At 39.2% G+C, this 16432-nt stretch overlaps 1 protein-coding gene across 34 annotated transcripts in view; it reads right to left on the reverse strand.

The window, feature by feature from the left end:
* Positions 1-16432, reverse strand: part of LOC135486484 (serine/arginine repetitive matrix protein 2-like) — a 99250-nt gene that overhangs the window by 74721 nt on the left and 8097 nt on the right. For 29 of the 34 annotated variants that reach the window (XM_064769460.1, XM_064769491.1, XM_064769325.1 and 26 more), the window contains exon 2: positions 608-759. In XM_064769460.1, the coding sequence (XP_064625530.1) occupies positions 608-759 (152 nt within the window). Of the gene's footprint in view, positions 1-607; positions 760-968; positions 1117-1450; positions 1552-2306; positions 2489-11308; positions 11413-13184; positions 13268-16432 lie in introns of those variants that run through there. The other 5 variants (XM_064769525.1, XM_064769442.1, XM_064769335.1 and 2 more) reach the window with 5 other exon arrangements.

A 16432-nucleotide genomic window follows, 5' to 3' on the forward strand; every position in this document is an offset into this window, starting at 1 on the left:
TTCTGATGATCGGGAATTTACCAGCGATAACATCACAGGCATAGATTGATATTCTCAGATCGACAGCTTTGTTTGAAAAGAAATGGAGTTAGCAAGTAGCTAACTATGTTATGTTTGAGAACTGGAAGAATCTTCATGACCAATTTCTAGTTCTCTCCAAGACCTTTCAAATCAGTTATGAGCTGTAACTCAACAGTATGTACAAGTAAGACTTAGATCTAATACAACTGGCTCAAGAATTTCATTTACAGATTATATAACTTAGATCCTGGAGATTTCTTAGTCTGAGCTGCAGTATATCAGAACACCATGGCAGTACTTCTTATTCATTAAGGACTCTGCATCTTGCTCTAAAGACCCATGATTCAGAGCATTTAGGTGCCTAATGATTTTATGCACCTGATGAGCCAGGGATTTCAACTTGCGCAAATTGGCAAGTTTGGTCAACATAATCAATGTTTCATAGGATACTGTTTGTTCATTACAGTGTTGTCACATGAAATCCGCAATCGCGTGTACAACATGGCCAAGAGCAGCAGCACATTGCACACAGAATGTATTCTTACTCATGGTCATGACTGTACTAAACCGCTATGAAGTAACTAACCTCTTGAGTTCTAATTCAAGTGTATTCCCTACAGCTTTGATGTGTCTCTGTGCCTCGACAAGTGTTAGTCCATCGACCACGTCCCCATTGATCTTGTAGATGATGTCTCCCACTTGGACTCCTTCTCTAAAAGATTTGCTGTTGGGGTTCACCTACAATGAGAAAGACAAATCTGATATCAGTTTTTAATTACTTTCTGAGATTCAGGGTTAAAGTATCCGATGATGACACATTCTAGAAACTGTGCAGGATTCCAACCTGTAAAGTGGTTAAATTACTATGAGGTACCACTGACGAAACAGATAGGGATCACTTCACATAGCATCGTAAGCTCCATTCATATAACAACATAAAAACTCACCCAACAGTTCGAAAAAGTGACGTGAAAAAAGAGAAGATATCCACGAAAAGCGATGGGGGGATTCCTCAGGCAGTGTGGAGGAATGTACAATACAGATTCAATAAGTATGATTCTACATACACCTGCACAGGTAAAGCCAGATGTTTAGATCAGACAGGATCCAACCTACATAATCATCCTCCACCAATGAAAGAAGATGCAGGCCGATATATATTTCATTAAGTTGTAGGAAGCTATATTTCATAACTTCCTCTCTAAAACTAGTCGCACCAGACAACTTAATAGAGTTATATCCTAAACATCATTGCCTGATGCAGTAAAGCCAGTGATTTTCTGCAGCATAAGAAGCAACATGAACTCCCTAATGCAAAGAGCAACGCAATCACATTTCCAAACACTGAGAAAACTCCTTACAACACAGATGCAAGGAATTCCTGGCAAGAAATCCAAGAGGAACTGACCAAATCGTCACAAGAACTGACCTACAACTACAAGGGGAGTCCTCATCACTGATACGATTTATCTCCAAATGCATTGAAAGCATGTATCCATTAGAACCTGTACCAAATATATATCATTCACAACAACACCAATATATTATTCCATCTGGACGTCATTGCCTTTGATGTTATGCAAAATAATCATGCGCAGATCCATCCAAGTGCTGCTCTAATGTTTTTATACATCATGGGAGCCCTGGATGCAGATGGTGGCATGACAAGTCACAAATTATGTTTATATGTATGACAATTCCAGTAAAAGCATGTGATCTTTTTAAGTACCTGCTGTACCAGGACACCTCTGTGATACAACAGATGTTGCTGAATATCCCCCCTTATACTCAATGAAGGTTATAATCTACTGTCCTTAATGGAGATGTGTCCTGATTAGAGAGGTCTAATTGAATGGATACAACCAATTATGGCCAAAACTAGTGTCCTCAATAGAGAGGTGTCCGCTAAGTACTACCTATCCAGTACTCTCCTGATCAATATTTCAACAATAAATAAATCAAATTTCACCACTTCCGCTAACTTTCACTGCGAGGATATCTTGAACTCAAAGAATTCATTCAATGATCAGAAACGCTTGCAGACAACTGTTAACAAAGTTACTCTATGCTACAGCCTCAATTCCCACTTGAAAATGGAAATCGCAGCAGAAGCAACTTCCTGAACTCTAGATTCAAGAACTTTCCTTGCCTTTTTCGACCTTCACAGCATGTTAATAAAAAGAGCAATCAGTCTAGTCAATTAGAACCTATTTGAACTCGTTAAGGAGTGACCTCATTAAGAAGTAACCTAATTAGCTACAAACGAATGGGAAATTTACACTTACAGGAAGGACGAAGCGGACTTTCCTCTGTCGGGAGACACCAGGGATGGTCATGTACGTGATCTTGTCAGGAACGTCCAACGGGTCCCAACGATGATCCATAACGAAAGTTACGCGTACAAATATACGCCGAAAGAGAGCGGAACCACAATGGCTGCCCTTCGAAGGAAACACTACCCACTAACTGATCGATGTTTAAAGGTACAAATAGAATGTTTATTGTACAGATGGTTCGATTCTATCCTCGTCTGTTATGAGAATATTGGCAAAGATTTCAACGGCGGAAGAACAGAATCAGCTGTCGAAGCCAGGAATAACCGTGAATATTCAGAAAGTTAAATGCCATAGGAGAAGAAACTGACAGGCCTACCTGCTGAAATAGACAAACCGGTGCAAATTCATTGAATTATTGGGAAATGGAAAGGTGTTGGCTCAGCGGGATCTGAGATGGACGTCAGAGGCAGGGGATTCGTTTACTTCAATGATTCAAAGTGAATTTCTCAAATCTACCTGAAGGGTAGGTCGATAAGAATCTGAAAATTTTACCCAAATCGAAAGAGTGTTTTTTTATCATTGTGTGAACAAAAACAGATGGGAACTCACATCCGTAGACAAACAGATTGTAATTAAGAGATTTTCTTTGGTAAAAATCTGAACTATTGATAAACTTGGTGAAAATCAAAACAGATTTGGATCCTCTCGTCCCATTTGGCAAAACTAAGTGACAACCATTACTAAACGTAGAGTTTTCAAAGTACTAGAAGTAGTTGTATGCACTATCCACTTCATCAAACAACTGCTTATCATCAAAATGATACTTCAATATTTAATTGTTCACTCTTTGAGTGGAGCTAATTGCATGTAGCTCAAATGAGAGTTGAATACCTAATTGGAAATGGTGCATGGGAACTGTTTCATTCATTTGAAGTTATTATCGGTTTAATACTGAATGAATTCACACAGACTTTTGTCTTTTCACTGGGTCACCAAAACCACCTCATAATTAGCAATCATAATCTATGCAGTCACCATACTCAACAAGACCATATTTAACATATCTATTTTCCCGAAATTTAGCTCCCAGAGATTAACAGCACACACTGTCAGCCGATGACTTTTTGATACCAAAATCAAAAGAAAGGTATCACACATTAGACACTGACCTTAAATGGATTATTGACCTCCCTGACCCCTCATGAAAGGTCATGCAAGTAATCCAATAGAATCTAACAATGAGAATTCACGCCTTTCGAATTTTGTCATCAGGTCATTTGAGACCTCCTGAGGTCAAACTTCGGAAATCGATACTTTCAAGTACAACAATGCATTAATGTTATAATAATCCAACATATATCACCACAGATTGTCCAACTCCCCACTAATGTATTGTCAAAAGTGATTTACATAATACGTACCTATTAAAATGTTTACGTCGGGTAAATAAATGTACTATTAATACACATGTACAAGCGATAATCTGATGTGGCCTTTTAAACAGCCACACAGGAAAAAATATAAGCTTCGGAATGATATCATGTTAGTTTTCTAGAAAGATCTACACATTTTACGCAGAAAATACTGATATGTCAATAGCAGTACTATGATGGAGTATATGTAGGCCTGGAATTATTAAGAAATAATCGAGATTTGCCTGACATTGGTGTGCACCTCGCTGGGCAAACCTGGGTCAAATCTGCCGTGGTAAATTTCAGTCATTATTCTTACACGCTCCAGGCATAAAGCCATCTGTTATTTCCGGTCATTACTGCACACTGGTTTGTACCTTGAACAACAAATTCATCATAAATTTTTATGAAAATCTGATATTTCACTTTCAAGTGACCCGATATTAAGGTCATATCTATTCTGTAGCTTGGGGTACCAACTTATGCTTTCAGTCGGCTCCTTACTGCTTTGCCAACACACAACCATACCATCAAACAACTTACTCACCAAGGATATCAATCAAAATAGTGTGCGGCAACTGCTTTGATTTTCATATCATCTGCACATTCATCCAATGTATCTCTCACTCTTACACCTTTTCCCTAAGTCAATTCAAACATATTTTCTCTTGACTTTAATGATGCATTAGAGTTGAAATTTGCACACTTTTTAAGTTAGATCACAGTCCCTGTTTTTGTAACCCAAGAAGTGCACCAACAAATGTCAACATCTTTGACACCCATCGATTAAGTACTTTACTATGTCATCACCCATTTCACTGTCGAACATTGTGCCTGAGGAATGAAACTTTTTCATAGACAAATATTTATTTTTGGTGGCAGGTAAGTTCAGTTCGTTTAAAACTGGTACGTCTGAACTAAAGTACAGTATTTCTTTGGCTACCGCAGCAAAGATCCTTCAGTGCTTTGATGACAATGACGGTGCTGATGATGATGTTGATGATGAAGAGACTGAGCCAGCAAACATTACTCAACCGCTGCAAAGAACCGCAATCTCATTTCCTCCTCTGAATAATGCTCATGGAGTAAATTGAATCAGTCTCGTCAAATTATCTTGAAGCCCCTTCTCAATGTGAACACAACTGATCAACTCCATTCATCTCAGCTCTCCAATCGTTGCTGTCAGATGAAAATAGAGATGCTTGGCTCCGAGTGGATGGGAAGGAATAACAAGGCTGCTCAATGCAAACATGTCTATGAAAGTGACAGCAGTTGTGCCATCGGCAGTATGGAGGAACCTCCCTTCGGGGCACCTCTCTATTAAGGCTATATGACTGAAACAAACTGTCTCCATTGCTGGTGAGATCAATGAAGACACACCGCCTCCGTTCACAGCTAAACATCTCATTGATCAGAACCATCCCAATCAATCCCTGATGCGGCGAGGGCAAACAAAACAACCTGACAGTGACTGGAACATGTAACCAACCCATCCTAAGTTCATTGATCCATCCCACGGCGAAGACCTCAGTAACGAACACTGGAAATGGTAGCACGAGTTTTTCTCAAAGGACACCAGCAGCTACTGAAGAGAATATTTTAGATTTATGGCTTCAGATGCTAAAGTTGATGACTTCTGGTTCCCTTATCTCCTGGTCATCAATCTGAATATAGTACTCGATGCATGGCCTTGCATGATCCTCTCTATGTAGAACATGACCAGGGCGAGATGTAGGATTGCACTGTGCGCAGAATTTGAATATCCTGATTTGGCATTATTTCAAGTGTTGTGTGGTTGAAATGCAAAGTTAAAAACAGAATGCCGCCAGTGATATCGATTGTTGTTTTAGACATTTTTGACAAGATAACATTGTGCACTTTATGAAGACTTCCAAACAAAATCGACCAATACTTTTGGCCACTGATGTCTAGTCTACATTCTGAACTATTTTACTAGAGCCATGAAACCCCAAAAGACCTTATGCCCCAGCAGCAGGGATGAAGAGGACTAAGTAAGTTAGGTATGAAACCCCAAATCAAATTTTTACTCACCAAGATATTGCAGTAATCTAGATGAAGTGTAGCTTTATAGCTTACTGATGGTTTTTGAGACTGTCACAATTTAAGCAGCTCCAGACATCCCTAGGGTACAACTGCATGGCCTGCATAAACCAGACAGATAGTTTCAAAATGGATTTTCTCTAATGAATAACTTTGCAATAAATGGAAATGAAATGAATGACTAAATGAATGTAGCTTAAATACACACTTGGGATGCTGGAATAGTTGCATGGTGGCACACTGCTCCAGAATTCAAATCAAAGTTCTCGCTAAATTCTTCTTCTTTAGCATTCTCCACGTGGGGTGATATTCTCCAGGGAGTATTCCTCCTCCGAGGGAAGATGAGTAGCCACTGTTGGGTTTATTGGCCTTGTGACTTAGTCTTCAGCCAGAGGTAGATTCTATCGCAAGCTACTCTTGTTTCTCACTTGGAGGGGTCTTTTGCGTGCCCTCGGTGACAAAGGCATTAGGTTCAAGGAACTTCAGTTTTACGTCTCATTTGAAAGACAAAACAAATTAGGGTGAGAAGGGTCTTGCTCAAGAAAATAAAGATGAAACCAGATCTGACAAGAAGGACTCGATCCTGATTAAGAGCCAATCACTCCAAGCCACTGACCTCCCAACACAACTTCACAATAAAACCATTGAGCATATTGGCAAAATCTTGCTGCCCACGCACTGGTCATTAAAAGGTTAAAGATATTTTAGAACTGTTGATAAGCCGGAGCAATCTGAAGCCATAAGTTACCTTACAAGCTAAGAATACTTTCAGGAACAGTAACACGCCCACTTGAACGCAGCAGTAACAAACAACCTGTATGGTTGCATGGTTCCTACACTAGGCTAGTTGCCAAACCAAAATTACTGCCTGATGATACATAAGTTCAAAATAGAGGCAATCCTTGGCAAAAACCATGGATACACATTATGGCATGAGAATGCCAAATACCATTCACGGAAAGATGAATGTTGTGACTGTTACTAACCTGTCATCAAAACCACACAATTTCATGAGATAAAATTCTCTTATAGAAATTTAATCTTATATTTCCTCCTTCTGAACTTCCCCCAAGGACAAGCTGACCTGGAATACACTAGAGATCTACAGATTCCTCAACAAGATTTCCTTTTGTTCTTCCATCATATGAGTCTGACATGAAGGACTCTCAATGTCGTCAGAATGCTCAACAGCAATGGAACAAGGGTCCCTGCTGCTTCAAAATACATTAAGTAGTAGAAATCCATTATTGGTGTCAACAGTTACCAGATGCTGGTTCACTTTATTGGACACAAGAGACAAAGAAAAACACTGTGATAGTAATTGGTAAATGCACTATAAGGAACCGGTTTTATTTCTTTGTATTGCTATCATGGAGTTGTAACAGAGATTTGTTAAAAGTAGCTACTCTAAGCTCCTATGTCACCCACTTGCCCCATTGAAGAACTGATGAACAAAACCTGGCAGCAATTTTAAAACATCAGGTTTTTTGTTGTCAACTTTTAACAGAAGTGCAGGGTTAAGACAACTGCTCAAAGAAACTCACTGGTGCAATTGCCAGGCCAATCTGTCAACAAATTAGCAGATTTTTCATTGGCTGCAGAGCTGCCATGATGTCAAGCAAAGAGTTTGTCGGTGCTTTACAAAGCCTGGTGAGATTGGCAGAAACTACTCAAATCATAGAAACCTTTCCTTCAGCAGGTAAGCCATCTTCAAGTATGAAAGGAACAAGATTACTGCTTTAAGCATGCCCTTGGCCTTATTTCACCATAGGGTGGCCTTATCATCCTATATATCAATACACATTCCCTTAACAAAATGTACAGTTCTTCCCAAATACTAAAGTTGATATCCATCCAGAAACCTGTAGGCTAGCAATAGCATAGGCTACCCAGCACAATATCAAGCATCGTTCACATATTCAGAGTTGGAATCTTACTACAAGTTGCTCGAATGCTATGAAAAGAATGCATGTAAAAAGTGGGATTCACCAATCCACTCATCAAAACACCAAGGAAGAGCGAGTTTTTTTCAAGGAATGATGTGGTAGATGAAATAGAAATATCTTCAGCCAATGATGGTATAAGATGAAGAACAAACACTTTTCAAAACACAAGGACAGTACTAATTCCATGTTGCAGTCTTAAGGTTTCACTTGCGGCCAAAAGTTATGCCGGAGGAAATGATAAAAACTGCAAAAACCATTGCTGATACCAACTTGCTGATACATCCAAGCCCTAAGGAATGGGTAGCAAAGAAACTAGCTTCAAAGATAGCTCTTTGAACTGGATAGGGTCAGTTAAGGCCAAGGATACCTCAAGTTCACCTTGAGACTGCTACAGTGTACCAATCAGCTCATCTTCAACCACAAATCCACTAGAGGTAACAATTCAACAGCCCGGCCCAATCGATACACCCTGTCACTATAACATAACCAAAGCAGATGGTATTGTCAATACAGGATAAACTTTCAGACTCATGGGAATGTCAACTATTGTTTCAAGTGGCATAACAATCTATAAACTTCATGCATGAATATTCTGGATGAGTTTTGCTTCGGAAGTACATTGACAACAAGATCGCTTGGATAGACAATCCCTGTTTGGGATTGACAACCCTTGATCCAAGATCTTGGAAGCTTCTTTTTACTGGGATCATGCACAGTAGTAGTGGTGGCTGCTTTTGTACAGAACAAAATCTGTCGTTAAAGCACTTTACAACACATGTCACTTTAGTAGGCAACAAGAGAGGTACCCTAGGTTACAAGCACCTCCTCATACAGTAGATACAACTGCCATGCGCGGCGACCAGATTGGGGTAGGAACCAACGACCATAGGATTCAGAGTCGAACAACTCAACCAGTTCGCCACCACAGAAAATACACCTTCAACGCATAGAACAACCAATGCCAGCTTGATGAAACTGATAGGTGCTCCTCCCACCTGTTTGGTGGTAGCCATCAAGGCTAACCTATTTTAGTGAGCTCTGCAGATAAACTTCGGCTTTCAAAGAGATAGATTTAAACTTGAAGTATACGCATACTGTACTTACAGTAGTTGATACACAAGGATAGTAGATGTACATTCAGATTGCCCTCCAGGGATAGCAATTTTGATCTTAGAAAGTTTTTATACCATCTCTAAATAATCGATGGATAATCCTCTATCTCATTTAGATCAGTTATAGCTGCTATTGCAGTGGACACATTCTTCATGATTACCATTAGTAGTTTACAGGACTGTCCAGAGACATCTTTGAAATACAAAATAAATCTGCATTTGTTGGTTGGCCAAGTACTTGGTCACACTTGTTAAAGCAACTGGAAGAGTCATCTCCATTGCTTGGTTCTTTAACATCACTTTGTTCCATCAACATCACAGGACTGCTTACTTGGTCTTAAGAATAGGTGGTTAACTGTGTCTTGGTAGTGCAAGGGGAAACCTGGCCAAGAAACACAACAGGTAGTGGTATCAATCCAGGGGAGAGGAGTTGGGGGAATTAAAGGAAGACAAGATAGGAGCTGAGCCAAGCAAGCTTTCCAAGCATATATATCAGCGGTGTATGCATGAACTTAAACTCTATGCATAAGATAAAGTAAGATATTACATTTTATCCTGTATGATAACTCACAGAAGGAAGATAATGCATGATACAGAGGTGTATCTTGCAGTTTATGATAATTAGACTACAATGCATCCTACTCCCAGGGCTTTGTAACATCACATACCTAGAATCTACAAGGGGAGGATATCATGTTCGGTCGCACAAGGAAGGGGTAGGACCTTACATCCAGTCCCACAAGGAAGGGGAGAGGATAATTTGAAGGGTAGCTAGCATAAGCCATGTTCATCTTGTTCTCTGAAGGAGATTTGGCAAAGTGGGTTTTTTAAAGTTCAACAAAGACTTGTAAATTGTGACTCTTAGAGTACGCCATCCATACAATCTATGGAGCAAATCACCACAGCAAATGAGACTTTATTTTATGATTTAATGACAGTGTTGGGAGGTCGGAAATTTAGGTTTTTGTGTGACATATATCACACTCAAGGGGGATTAATCAAGCAGAATTCTCAGCAGATCTGGGTTAGAATGTCTGACTCACAACTAGGATCAACTCGCGCAGGAGAATACTGCGATTTTCCAACTCATTTTTCAGTCTGAGATGACATCGCAATTTTCGACTGAAGAACTATAGAGAACTACAAAAGAACTTTTGAACAACTTTTTACAACCACTTCAGAAAGTTAGACAGGGACAGTATTGACAAAGGTTTCACAGGGAACACTATCACAGAAGAGAGTGAAGGTACACAACGATGATTTCGATGAGTGTAAAACAAACAGGAATGGAATGTCTCTGACAGTGAAGTCAGTGCATTGATGATGAATATTATCATCATTTTTGTTTCAGAAGAAATTGTCAGGAGATAACGCAAATGGAGGAATAATGGCGACAATTTTTACAATTCCAGCTGGTCTTACTAAATTCAGTGAAAGCCAGTACGGTACTTATACCTACCTACATGTATTCGAAAGTTGCTAATAATCCTGAAAGATCTTTTTTTAAATTTCTTTGTGTTTCCAATGTTTCGGGACGGGTATTCTGCATTACTTCGGAGTCGCTTTCAACAAATAAACAACACAACAAAATCAAAAGATAACTGGTATTACAAACTTCTAAAACAAGAAGTGTTGAACCATGTCGCCATTCTTAATAGCATGCATAAGTGTCTTCTTTATTCTGACTTGAAATCATCAACTTGAAACTTGCTTGTTATCACTATCAGTGTGGCAAATATTCTGTTAATATGACTTCGATATGTCACCTGTGTCATCAAGTACTATGTTTGCTTTACACAGAAACATGATCTTCTAGAAATCTTGAGTAAATTTAGATTAAACCACTTGTGAAAGTTGATATCCTTCAACCAGAGAACACTTCATTCCGATATAAGCGACAACTTGAAACTTTAAAGTCAAAAACGAAACAAAAGTAACATTTTGATCAGTTAGCCTTGAACAAGTGCGAGCATTGAGGCACATTTTACACCATCCCAAAGAAAGTAATTGGGTACAGCCATTTATTAACTAATATATTTGGCAAGACATCACATAAATACTTGTCCGTTTGCTAACAGACGCCAAAGAAAAAATTGTACATGACTGGAGGAGATTTTATCAAGTCAACAGTAGATCATGTTTGGCCTTGAATGAAGAGATTTCACCACCGGAAGGACCCTTGAGAGTCAGGTACTGGCATGTCATCCACTTGGGTAGTTAGGATGTAGACGCACCTCGGGCCTACATGTTGCGAGGAAATATCGAACTCAATAATAGATCACATTAGTGTATTTTGCCTTGGAATGGACAGATTGGGTATCATGGTTGTTAGGACGGGTTCCCTCTTTCCCCCCTAGTAAATAGTCTATTGGGATTCATCCTCAGCCATGTGAAGGACAAGGTAGATGAGCTGTTATTCACAGTACCTGCTGAGATTGAGTAAGATTCAGTACATACATGTATTTTGCAAATCAGCTTACCTTCTTAGAAGATGACACTGATAAGTAGCCTCCCATATTTCATTAGGATGAATAATTAAAGCAAGATGTCATCAGTGGAGTCATCTAGCACGTAGCACAGGTTCGTTCATCCAGTTGACCTATGATACCAGAACAGATCTTCCAGATTTCTTTCATTGCCAAATAAGGGAAATTAAGAAAGTTCCAGCTGAATTTCAGAATTGCATCTGCCCAAAAATACAACCCACCCCATTTATCCCCAAACTGTGCCAGCATCCTAGGCCGCTACATATAAACTGATGCGTAATACTTAAGGAGAGTCAACATGTATGCACTCTTTCTATACCAAAATGACTAAATTACAGTAATTTTTCCATAACTTGTCATACAGTATAGCAATATTTACTAACATGAACATATAGAATGCTGTAAACTTGCTAAGCACGATTAATTTGTGTACGCAAAACGAGGACTTAATCGACCAATTCGTTTATGATCATGAATCATTTTGCGCTGCAATATCTATTGGTAGAAGCTTAGTTATGACACTTAAGGAGACAGTAATTAATAAATGTTATCAAAACTATTATCTCATAGGAATGAAAGAAACACATGTTGAAGTTTCAATGATTTTGCATAAAAACGTTATTGGGTGATTTGTGTAAAAAATTTGGAACCACTTCAACAAACTAATCTGAATACCGAGCACAATTTTTACAGTCTCATTCAATTAACACTATGTACTTTGATATGCAGAGGATCCAAATGTAGGTTGATGCTTGCTTTGACAGCAGACAAGCTTTGGCATTCCAGATTACTGCATAGCGTACAGCATCATGAAGAATAAGAGGAATATGTACAAGAAGAGGGTGTTGCCTGGCTAATGACAAAACAACGAAAGCAAACGAATGTCCATATTTCTCACTTACCTGTCCTGACACTATTTGAGCACTTCAGTATTAAAGTATATATGTGCCCGATATTGAACTGTAGAATAGTCACAATTTCACTTTCCTTGCTCTAAAGCTTGATCATGTAAAAGGTTCGTGTTAGCACACACTTTTACCTCATCATCTGCTATCTCAACTACTTTCAGAGAAAAGAAAACTTTGCCGGTGGGAATCTTCCCAACATGAGGCTAATTGCTAAAAGAACAAACGATTCTTTTCTCGGCTAGAGATGACCTGCTGGGCAAACTATTTTGGCTGTTATACTCAGCCAAGGCGAAAGACAAAGGACAAAAAACACGAAATAGTCGACAGAGAGTTATGCTGACGAAAGGTTTGACCATTTTGCACTTATCAATTGCTTTTTTAAGCTGGATCAATTGCTTTTTTAAGCTGGATAAATGAACTGATTTAAGCGTTCACTGACATTGAGAATTTTCAATAATATGCTTTCCGGCAGTTCGTGTGACCCGTTAGCATTGGCGATGATGACAGTTCTGTATTGACCGTTAATTGAAACTAACCGTTCCTGACATGGTGTGTTGATTTGATGAATATTGATTTACGGACGCTAGCGTGACTGCACGGAAATGTGGTGAATAAAATCATATCAGTCAATTAGTAGATATTTCATGAAAATATTCTGAAAAAATATATTAAACCAAGATCACTTGAGAAATGAAATCTCTTTTACTGCTATCGATTTCTGATCAAAATTTTCTGATCCCTGGAGCCCAAACCCAACTCTGCATAGCCACTGACAGAGCCCAGGTGCACCGTGCTCCAATGAACCACAGCAGAGTGAACCATCTCCAGAGGATATAAATAGAAACGGATCGTCCCATAACATGATATCGTCAGTTTTGTCGACACGTCAAAAAAATCCTCGGAGAGTCACAAAAAGAAGATTTCTTGATTGCTGCAAAAGTTTATGAAATGCTTTTCCTTACCTGTTATAGTTGTTATTCTCGTGTGTTCAGTAGTACTAGCACCGAGCAGCCATATTAGATTCGCAGTGTGTATGTATATGATCTCTGTTTATAGATCATACACAGACACCGAGTTGGCTCATTAGTAGTTTTGACAATAGAGGGGAGTGTGAATTGCCTATGAAATTGACATACATCATGCTAGGCATATCGAGATAGATAGAATGCTACTTACCTGGGGACTAAACCATATTCCAAACTGGAGCATAGCAATTATGTGATACCTCTTTAGTACAATTTGTATTCAATGATTGTTTTGAAATTGTGGATTTTTCATTCCCTGTTACTGAAGGAACCGCAATGGGTACGCTACCAGACCAGGAATCAGAAATTCTCAAAAAGGTTGCCAAAGTCGAATTGAAGATGACTGGCCTGGACCAGTGTCAGACCAACCACTTTGGAACATATGAGCACATCTGCTGTTGGGTAAATTAAGGCTCTGCTAATAGTGCTATTGCCATCTATCAAAAAAGAATTAAACTGAACTGTGAAGGCCAACAGACCTGCTAGATTCAAGAAGTGATGCAGCCATCCAGGCAGGAATCCTCACATATCAGGTCATGAGCACATGGCCCTGTTGCTACCAAGAAGGGTTACACTCACCAGAGCTAACAATGTAGGAATGATAGTTCAAACATTATTCACATTGAGATGACCACGTTTTCGTTAGAGGAATACATAGTGTATAACAATTCAAACTGAGCAACAAAGAAACATCCAAGCTACTAATTGAAATCCTCTACAAGAATACCATACCATTAGAACACCAACAGAGCACCAGATTCAAAATTTGATGAACAGAAACGAAATTTTGAGGCTCAATAAAAGGCCTTTACAACTCAATTTTGATAATCAGAGTGCAATCAAACTTCTACAAACGGTGTGTCCTTTTAGACGGATATTTCAATCTCCAACTGTAACTGAGATTGCCTTCAGAATAGCGATATCTAGGGTTCTTCGCTTTTAACATGTTGAGAGGTTAGAATGGTCTTCGACATTCCACGGAAATCAATGACAGATTTCGAACATGTAAACAAGCCAGGTGGTATGGGTGATCCCTACACAGTGGAACCTCTCTACTGAGGACACCAGTCAGGACTGACAATTGCTGTCCTTAATATAAAGGTGTCCCAATTAGAGAGGTCAAATTGAATGGAAACAACCATTTTGGGACCAAAACCAGTGTCTTTGATAGAGAGGTTGTCCTTAATAGAGAGGTGTCTGCTAAGGGAGGTCCCACTGTAATTTAATGTACACAGGTAAAACAAGAAAAAACTACCTGTTGGTATCTTTGAGTTAGTTGAGAGACACGACAGAGCCATCTAGGAGTAACTGAGGAAACAACTTCATTATCTGCATCCCGGTACCCCGGTGATGCTGAGCTCAGAGACTACCACTGTAATTGCAAAATAACAGTTTATTTAACCACCGCATATCACCAACATTCAGGCAGAAAAGTCAAGATACCAGCATTTAACTGAGATTTCAATCAAACACCGAACACAGATATTGTAAGAATGGCTAAGCAGTTAGTGAAAAGCGATATCATTGGTAATTATTTCGCACAACACCTTGATGAATAGTTACACATTCCATGACCATGTTGCCTGTCGGGGAAAGTCATAGGCCTATACAACCAAACTACTTGACGTTTGGCAGTGTTATTTGATTAGAATTATTTAAGCCAATTTACCAAATCACGCCTGAAAAAAGATCAACGTGGCTTCGATAAACAGGTTTTTGGAGCTAAGCCAACCTGAATGGAAGTCATGCTAAGGGGAATGGCCCAAGTAGGGCCATTAACCTGTGCAAAATAAACAGGATTGGAGAATTCTGAAAGTCTATAAAGACATTCGACTGAGTTTCAAATATGTTGTCCTCACTGCTTCACTCGTAAAATGCGGTTGATCATATGTTAGCCAACTGGAATGTGTCACTAGACAATCACTCATCTATCTGTCACATGTGATGGTGTTGGTCTCCCTCTTGTCAACAGAATCAAAGCTGAGGATCCATAGTCATAATGTGCACCCCAAGTCGTCCTAAGAAGTAGGTAGATGTAGGTAGATGTAGCACAGAATGTCATTTCCATGGTTGTTCTGGGAAATTAAACATGCATTCTCTAAAGATTCTCCATTTGATGAAGGTGTACCAGTTGAACCACCGAGGTGATAAATAAATTACCCTCTACCAATAATGATGAATGGCAATGCCCAACAACATTCAAGGAAAGATCAACACATCTATCTTAGAAGAATAAGCAATTACATGTATCTTCTTTGACAGCATTCACTCTCAGAGGAAAACCTCCATCACCAATACACATCAGTCTATACAAGAAGTTGATGACGTGGACTTCTTGGGCAATGAAGGCATACTATCGACTGCATAAACTTTTTAAAGAACCATTCCAGACGAATCTTGCACTCAATATGAGAATCTGGCCAACCCACTCCTTGAGGTATCGGTAACCTTACCGAAGAGTTATGAAGGCAGACTGTTTATCATATCATAACTTCATGCATGGGTTAGCGTGCATTACCAGCCTGAATGAGTATCAAGAAAGGAATGGGAGGCATGCTCATCCCTAAGCAAATATAATGCCAGCAGTTGCAGGGATTTATGCTTCGGGATAAGACATTTCTAGTTTTTCTCTGATGAACAGCCATGTTTTTTTTGTAGAAATCTGTGCATCTGACTTACTGCACTGTTCGCATCTCGAAGTTTTGCCGGAAATAATAGATGTTGCTCTAAGTCGGCAACATGTTGCTGTTGAGTATGAGATCATCACAGGTTCTCCAAACGCATCTTCCTTTGCAGATTGCCACAAAATTCATTCTCAGTGGCAGGCAGCTAAGTAACCACCCATGCAAATAACTGGTAGTGACAATTGTGATATTGGTTAATGCCCTTATGGGGGGTGACCAATATATCATTGGTTCTTCACAGAAGATACAATATAAGCAAATAGGTCTTTAGCAATGTATTCATTATTAGCTTGTAGTCTAGAATTAGCCTTAGCAAACTATAAAGTAACAGAATGCCTCATCTAAGCATTCTAGCACAGAAACCATTCACAAAACTTCTCAATGATAAACCATCAATATAAACTACCGGAAATCCTTTACATTTTCTTACAAGAATCAAGATCAACTCATCTTACCAAAGCCACAGGTAGAATCCGAATAAGTTTTGCCTCATTCCACATG

Source organism: Lineus longissimus, chromosome 1, assembly GCF_910592395.1.
Source record: "Lineus longissimus chromosome 1, tnLinLong1.2, whole genome shotgun sequence".
In the NCBI taxonomy this organism is placed as follows: domain Eukaryota; kingdom Metazoa; phylum Nemertea; class Pilidiophora; order Heteronemertea; family Lineidae; genus Lineus; species Lineus longissimus.